Source organism: Petaurus breviceps, unplaced genomic scaffold, assembly GCF_028583685.1.
Source record: "Petaurus breviceps papuanus isolate PSGF00001 unplaced genomic scaffold, PetGlider_PUasm1.0 77, whole genome shotgun sequence".
NCBI classification, from domain to species: domain Eukaryota; kingdom Metazoa; phylum Chordata; class Mammalia; order Diprotodontia; family Petauridae; genus Petaurus; species Petaurus breviceps.
In genome coordinates, this window is record NW_027186492.1 from 4,456,532 (window position 1) to 4,465,419 (window position 8,888).

General features: G+C 37.8%; 1 protein-coding gene across 17 annotated transcripts in view; it reads left to right on the top strand.

Moving 5' to 3' along the window:
- MGA (MAX dimerization protein MGA) overlaps window positions 1-8,888 on the top strand; it is a 256,974-nt gene that overhangs the window by 147,346 nt on the left and 100,740 nt on the right. For all 17 annotated transcript variants that reach the window (XM_069105789.1, XM_069105790.1, XM_069105788.1 and 14 more), the window contains one exon: window positions 7,212-8,354. In XM_069105789.1, the coding sequence (XP_068961890.1) occupies window positions 7,291-8,354 (1,064 nt within the window). In that variant the 5' untranslated portion in view covers window positions 7,212-7,290. The remainder of the gene's footprint in view (window positions 1-7,211; window positions 8,355-8,888) is intronic.

Consider the following 8,888-nt stretch of genomic DNA (forward strand, 5'->3'; position numbering starts at 1 on the left):
GTGTGTGTGTGTGTGTCTGTGTGTGTGTGTGTGTCTGTGTCTTGAGCTGCCTTACTAGTGGGTAAACGTTTAGAATTTGATGAAACACTGTATCCTGGGTGCCCCGAATTGCGGGTCGAGGAGGGGCAGCATCATTTAGGTCATTGTGAGTTTTGTACCCAGAAAAAAAATACATGAAATTGCTTTCTGTTGGAGGGAGTGAATTTAGCTAATGTCCTGTTTGGGTGGCTTCTAGGCAGGATGAGCTTCTCTGTACAGGTTTGCTAAGAAATAGGAGCAAACTCTACTAACCAAAAATGTTTTTGCATTGGAATGGAGGTGCCTTGATTTTTGGAAGCAGAGTATAACCCAGTAAATTGCTTAGATTCTGAAAAGTTTCATTTACAAATCTATTGTGTTTGAAAACAGCCTTGGAAATATTCTGTGTATGTGCTTTTTTTTTTTTTCTTTTTAAGCAATTGGGGTTAAGTAACTTGCTCAAGGTTACACGGCCAGGTGTTTCTGGGTGGGTGCTAAGTGTCTGAGCCCGGGATTCGATCTCCAGGTCTTCTCAACACTGGAGCCGGTGCTCTTACTCGCTGTGCTACCTGGCCGCCCCTGTGTATGTGTTTTAAAAATTCCTTACTCTTTCTCTGTTAACATACCAACCTTTTGCTTCATAACTCTAGGCCTCCCCCCCTTTCGAACTTTTAGGGGACTTGGGAGAGTGAACAGCTAAATATCCATATCTTCGATGAGTTTACTCTCATCACATCCTTTGAGCTTTAGAAGGTGGAGTGAAAAATTGTTAGGAAGTTGTAGATAGATGTGAAGGTCCTTAGAGAACACAATAAGTAACATCTCATGGGTGTTACAGAGGTATCAAGAAGTATTTGTTCTGTAATATTCAAGTAAGTTTAAATTGTCCTTTCAAGTTGCATGCTTGGTGAAAGCTTAAATCTCATTTAGTAATTAATTTTGGGTTTTTGAAAGTCTAAAAATGAGTTCTAGAAATACTTGGAATTTTGGGTGTCAGAGTTTATTGGTTAGCTGTATATTTTAAAATATGAATAGTTCCTAGGGACCAGGAACTGGATCTGTGATATTCTTGGTAAACACGGAATTCCTTGGTGAAAAAAACTACTAATGAATATAGTTTTTTTTTTCTTTTTGGAGGGGAGGAAGGCAGGGCAATGGGGGTTAAGTGACTTGCCCAAGGTCACAGGGCTAGTAAATAGTAAGTGTCTGAGGTTGGATTTGAACTTGGGTCCTCCTGACTCTGGGGTGGGTACTCCATTTGCCCACAATGAATATAGTCTTTAGAAAATTTCATTAAATTGACTTGCTAAGAGTAACAGGCTGTTATGTGTTAGAGGTAGAACTAAAAGTCCTGATCTTCTTGGGTTGGAGGCCAGCCTCTGGGCTATGCTATCTCTGAATAGGACTTAATCATCAAATTAGTTAACTCAATTGTGGTTTGAAAAGTGTTATTTTGCAGCCCAGGAACAATTAGCAGAAAGATCTTGGGCAAAAGTAAATTTAAACTCAATTTGAAATTGTAACCTTTTGCTTATTGAATTGCAACATTACTTCAGTTCAAAATACTCCCTGAAAAGATTGTCTTTTGTTGATTTTGTAACTATGACAACAACTGATAGGTTGTATCATTTCTGAATGTCACTTTGTTTTGCTTTTCCACATTTAAAATTCTAGATACTAAAATAATTCTTTGCCTGCCTAATAGAGAAATGCTGACAATTCTGAAAACTTTGAATTGTATGTTGTTTATACCCAAGCTGCTTGGCACGTAATATGTGCTTAAATGTTTATTGATTGACAACATTCAAGCCCTGACAGCTAAATAATTTTGGATCAATGCACAGTTTCTTTAATTTCATTTGTGTAGGAAACACTCCCCCCTCCACGCCCCCCCCCCCCCACTCCCAAAAGAAACTCCTTTACCAATGGAGAGTAATAACTATGGCAATTTATAGCCTGAGAATAGCATAGAGGCACTGAAAAGTTAAGTGACTTGTACTGAGTCACACAGAGACTGTTATTGGAGGTTTGGTGTGGGAATATATGTAATCACTTTAAAATTGTATAATTTTACACATGCTTAGACATATGCCTGGCAGGGATATTAGTACCCCACTTTTATAGTATTGACTATCCCATGAAGTTTGTGGATCCTTAGGTCAAAGCTAAACAAGCTCTTCACAATCTACAACCCTCCTGCTACTTTTCATGGTTTCTGCTTATGTGGCCTAAACCCTTGGTTAAATAACACCCAAATGTACATTCAAGAGTAGTTGTTTTTAGTTATATTCTCAGGGTCTCCTATCAGGTACATAGTTATTTTTGAGTCTGAAAGCAACAATATAACCTGATTTGAATATCTTACTAATTTTTTATAAAATCCAATAAATTTGTTTTAAAATTCCAGGTGGATGGGGAGGCTAGGTGGTGCAGTGAATAGAGCACCAGCCTTGGAGTCAGGAGGACCTGACTCCAAATCAGATCCCAGACACTTAACACAAAAACTAGCAGTGTGACCTTGGGAAAGTCACTTAACCCCAATTGACCTACCTTCCCCCCTCCAAAAAGCAAAAAAAAAAAAAAAAATTCCAGGTAGATTTGGATTTGTCAGTTTTTCATAGAAAACATATAGAATTTTCTCCTAAGGGAAGAACTATCATAGCATGTTGCCTTTTTCTTAAAAACATTGGTTTATAAATGGAGGTTATTTTGATTAGGAAATATTGTAGCATTTTGATACTTTGAACTTTTTTCATAATATGAGGGGGAAAGGTAATTGAATGAAAAGAGGTGTGGCATTAAGAGTACTTGGGTATGAATTCTACTTATTAATACTTGTGTGACCTTGGGCATGTCACCTAGTCTTCCTATGCCTCAGTTTCCCCCACTGTAAAATAAAGGGATTGGATTTAGATGGCCACTCAAGTTCCATAGGTCTATGATCTCATGAACCTAGTATTTTAATTATTCACACATTTTTGTGTGTGCAAAAAATTAACAAAAGTAAATATCCTGAAATGGAAAAGTTTGACACCTCTTTCTTAGATTATGACCTCATAGAAGATTTTTTCTCTGATTAGTTTTAAATTAATATTGACTCCAATTACTTTGTGTTTAAGTTTCTGTTCTCCTCTTTCTCATAATAATCTATAAATGGATATTATTATAGGAGATATTTTCTTTATTCATCTTGAACCTCTCCTGAATGCCAATCTATATCACCAACTTGCGTGTTAGATGTTTCCAAGTAGATATCCTTTAGGCACATCCAGCTCAACATGTCCAAAACATTCTTTCCTCCCAAAAATCTCTTTTCTTCCTAATGTCCCTTTTTCTTTCAGGGGTATCCTTCAAGTTACTCCAGTTTGCAGACTTAGATTCAATCTCAGTTCACTTGCTAATCCAAGTCTTGGCAGCCGCTCCCTTTTTTTACTCATATGGCCACCATCCTCGTTGAAACCTTGCTTCACTCTTGGACTATTACATAGTGGCCCCCAAGTTTGTCCTTCTATCAGTCTGTTCTCTACATAGCTGCTAAAGGGACATTCCTAAAACAGGTCTGACTATAGTCATTTGCTTGCTCAGAAAGCTCCAGGAGTCTTTCTTTCATATTTGAACTCCTTTATTGAGCATTAAATTCCTTCACAATCTGCAATTTAAGGCATGCGACCGATCTTCTTGGAGGTTTTCAATCAGAAGCTGGATAATCGCTCATTGGCTATATTATAGTGAGGATTCCTTTTCTGTGTGGGTTGGACTAAGTAGTTGCTGAAGTCACTTCCAACTCAAATTCTGTGTGATTCTGATACCTTGACAGGCTTAATACAAATCACCCATCTTTATCTACTCTACAGCAAAACTGGCTTATGTGCTATGACAATGCCTCTGCCTTCCCTCTCCCCCAGTAATTTAGCATTTCATTTACTTGCCTCCTCCTTGTGCCTAATGCACATCTTTATCTCTGCCTCTTAGAATCCATAGCTTCCTTCAAATGCCACATGCTTGAATCTCTCCCCCAAGCTATTGATCTCCACTCCCTACAAGTTCTTGTGTTTATTTTTCATTTTCTTACATTTGAATATGCTTTTTATTTTTAGAATCTAAGCTTTTGGAGGTTTAGTTTTGGAGGTCTGTTTTTGCATTTGTTTATAGATTATGTTAATAAGTGGTTTTCTAAATCAATTTGTGTCCTACTAGGAATCCTTAAGTACAGTTTAGTGGCCTCCATTTCTCTTTGAAATTGATGCCATTAGGAAACAAACAAATTAATAAATTAAAAATTGAATTAAAAAAAAAGAAATTGATGCCATTGCTCTAGGCAACTTGCTGAGATAAGGTGCCTTTTTACTGGGAGTTTCCTCTTCTGGGAATGCCCTATAACTGAAATCACCGGTATCTCCTTTCTATTCTTTCCTTAAAATAAAGATTCTCTTTTAAAAGACTAATAATAATAGGCACAGTTTTAGGAAGGGCTAGAGGCCACAGGGTATGCTCTAAAGCCTGAAACCTAGGAAGCCTGTAGACCTAGATTGGGAGGGAGAGCATTCCAGGCTTGTGAGACCAGCAGAGAAAATGCCTAGAGGGATGAGATAGAGTGTAAGAAAAAATTAGTGTCACTGGATTGGAGAATACTTTTTGGGGAGTAAGGTGTAAGAAGACTGGAAAGTTAATTTATTCTGTGGGGGTGACACGGTGTAGGACCTATCCTTTAGGAAAATCATTTTGGTGGCTAAATGGAGGATGGATTGGAGCAGGGAGAGACTTGGCAAGCATACTCCTCAATGTCCTAGTTTGATCCACATGGATGAGGTGATAAGAGCCTGCACTAGAGTGGCAGCAATATGAGAGGAGACAAAGGGGTATATTCAAGAGATGACGTAAAGGTGACATCGACAGGCTTTGGCAACAGCTTGGATGTGGAGGATGAGACAGTGAGGAGTAAAGGATGAGCTTAGATTGTGAGCCTGAGGAACTGGGAAGATTTGTACTGTACTACAGTAATAAGGAAAATATGAGGGGGGAGGATTTAGGGGCGAAGATAATGAGTTCAGTTTTGAACATGTTGAGTTTAAGATGTCTACTGAACATCCTTTTTGGGATATCTGAAAGACAGTAGGAGATGCAAGATTGGATGTCAAAAGAGAGTTTGGGGGCAAGATAGGTATATTTGAGAATCATCAAGTACAGAGATGGTAATTAATCTTTGGGAGCTGATGAAATTACCCAAATGAAGTAGTATATAGAGAGAAGAGGCTATAGGACAGAATCCTGTGGGACACCTATAGTTAGAGTGAATGATCTAGATGAGGATCCAGCAAAGGAGACAGAGATGAAGTAGTCAGATGGGTAGGAAGAGAACCAGCAGATAGTGCTATGCGGAAAACCTAGAAAGAAGAGAGTATCAAAGAGGAAAGAGGGGGAGATCAATGGGTGTCAGAGGCTTCTGAAAGGAGGTCAAGGAGAATGAGGACTGAGAAAAGACCATTGAATTTGGCAAGTAAAAGATCATAGAGAAGTTTGGAGGGAACAGTTTTGGTGAAATAAAGCTAGAAGTTGGATTGTGAGTAAATCACAACCTTAAAGAGAAGTTTAGCCAGAAAGGACAGAAGAGATATAGAGAGATAGTTATAGGGTATAGAAGGATCAAGTGAGGGTTCTTTTGTAATGAATAAGACATGGGCATGTTTGTAGTTAGTAGGGAATGAGACAGTAGAGAATAAGTGATAGAGGGGGAATGTCAGAGACAAATATAACAAACATAAAAACAAATGTCCCTTTTTTAAAAACACAAGTAAAAGGATTGTATATGGCACTATAAACTTGTATTGCATACAACTTTCTTAAATATAAAATTTTAATCAGTTCTGACACTGAGGTGCTTGTCTCCTGAACTACTTTCATTCTCTTCTGACCATTTTTTGGTTTTACTAACATTTTTCCTTGTTTTATTTTATTTTTTTAGTATTCTTATGTCAAAACAACAACAACAAAAAACCCACCACCACTATTGTCACAATAAAAATCTCCGAATGACATATTTTGAAGACTTACATTCAGCCTCAATTCACTCACCATATCTAATCCAGTCTTGGAAGTAAAGTCACAGTTGTTTAGGTAGAATTTACTGAATAGAGTAGATGGGTTGTTGAGGTAGTTTTGTGTAAATTGCATTTTTATAGATCTAGAAGAGCTAGATATTTAAAGAATCCCTATGGTGGCTCTTTTTGTAAAGTGGAAGACATGTTTTGTAAAAACACCAACAAAAAATCTTGTAACAATTTAGTGAGTTTGGATCTTTAAATATGAGTTTTCCTAAAATAGGGCCATATACTTTATTATTTGTAGAGATAAGACTTAATAGTGAATTATAGAATAATTGAATGGGAGAATTTTTTGAAATAGATTTAAATTAACTTAAAAAATAATTCTTAGGAAAATTTACTTAAAATTTTTTTCACCTTTAATTTTACTTCATATTCATTTCCAGATGCTTTTTCTGTCCTTATCCAATGTGCCTTAGTTTACTTAAGAGTAAAAAGAAAGGGAAAAGATAAACAGTTCAGTAAAATGAATACATTGATTTTATCTGACAGCATTTGCAGTATCTTGACAGTGAAGGAAGGGGGCATACTTCATATTTGTTTTTCAGGACTTGCTCCTTATATTACATAGTACTTAGTTTTTATTCTTATTCTCTTTCTATAGTTGAAGTTATTATATATATTGTTTTCCTAGTTCTGCTTATTTCACTATACTTTTATTCATAAAAGTCATTTCATACTTCTCTAACTTCTTGTCATTTTTGATGGCACAACAATATTTGAGTAATTCATGGATCACAGTTTGTTCAGCCATTCCCCTACTTTGTTGCCAACCTTTGGCTACCATAGAAAGTGCTGTTGTGAATATTTTGGTGTATATTTGACCTTTCTGTCTTTGACTTCCTTTGGGGTACACACTTAGCAATGGGGTCTCTGGCTCAAAGGGTAAGGACATTTTAGTTATAGAATGACTATTCTTTTTTGTAGTAATGGAGTGGTAAAATGAAAAAATTAAGGTATATTTATTAGAATACGTTATCCTTGTCATTATTTAGATTCATTTTTCATAGCCTTATTTTAAAAGTAAGTTGTTATAATCTGTATAATCTTTTTTCTAAAGAGACTTCAGTTATTTATTTTGCTTGTTTTCAGGATGGTGTGAACACAGGACGGGCTGTTTCCATTGTGTGTTGTCTGCAGTTAGTTCAAGAGAGAATTTATTAACGTTATTATGGAGCAACAGCAGGGTGCATTGGGTAATCAAGATGGTGGGACAGTGTCGGGAGCAGCTCCTGCCTTTTTTGTCATCTTGAAACAGCAGCAAGGAAATAGTAAAACTGATCAAGGCATTTTAGTAGCAAACCGGGATGCCTGTGCTTTAGCCAGCAGTGTGTCATCACCAGTAAAAACTAAAGTCAAGACATGCCTTCCAGCTGATTGTACCTCAGGGGGCATCACTGTCACCCTGGATAACAATAGCATGTGGAATGAGTTCTATCATCGAAGCACAGAAATGATTCTGACTAAGCAGGGAAGACGCATGTTTCCTTACTGTCGTTACTGGATAACTGGCTTGAATTCAAATTTAAAGTACATCCTTGTAATGGACATCTCTCCTGTGGATAACCACCGCTATAAATGGAATGGCCGCTGGTGGGAGCCCAGTGGCAAGGCAGAGCCTCATGTCCTGGGGAGGGTGTTCATTCATCCAGAATCCCCTTCTACAGGACATTACTGGATGCATCAGCCAGTGTCTTTCTATAAACTGAAACTTACCAACAATACATTAGATCAGGAAGGACACATTATCTTACACTCTATGCATCGCTATCTTCCACGGCTTCACCTGGTACCTGCAGAAAAAGCTACAGAAATTATACAGCTAAATGGCCCTGATGTCCATACCTTCACCTTCCCACAGACTGAGTTTTTTGCAGTGACAGCTTATCAGAACATTCAGATTACCCAGTTAAAAATAGATTACAACCCATTTGCCAAAGGGTTTCGGGATGATGGATTGAACAGCAAACCTCAACGAGATGTGAGACAAAAGAACAGTTCAGATCAGGAAGGGAGTAGTGTTCCCAGTTCTCCTGGTTATCGGGGCCATCTTACTGAAAGTGATGGGTCAGAGATACATCAGAGTGTCCCAGATACTGAATTGAGTGGCCATGAACCATCAGAGGTGGACTTGGAGAAAGCATCCTTTAATGCAGAACGAGATTTTCTTGGTTTTCTAGATTCTGGTTTGACTCCTGATGGGATTCCACAACTAAAGCAGGAAGCTTCTGAAAGGTATGACAGTTATTTTTTTTTTTTTACAGAGTGATAAGGCTGGAGGACTGAGGAGATTATATTATAGTGGCATTATGTTAACTGATGACCATGTCTCCTATCTTTCATGCAGTGCACTTTTTTCCTCATGAAGGTCAGTTGAATTTAAACATTTTCCCCTTGCTATTTGTCCCCCTTCCTTTTTTGGGGGAACCAATATGTGTCATCAGTGTAAGAAGCTCCAAGTGAGGAACTCCTATCAATGAAGATTGGTACCGTGTTTCCCCGATAATAAGATACTGTCTTATTAAATTTTTTGGACAGAAAAACACCAGAGGGCTTATTTTCAGGGGAGGGCTTATTTTAATGAACATTGACAGCAATTTTAATAAACAGGTAAATGTGAACAAAAAAATGTACCTTTATTCAATAATGAATTCAATAAAGAACAGGATGACGCGCTCACTGCTGCAGCTCTGATTGGATGCAGCTCGGAGCGCGGCGTGCGGTTGGGGGGGGGGACGGTGCATACAGAGGGTACCGTAATGTAGCGTG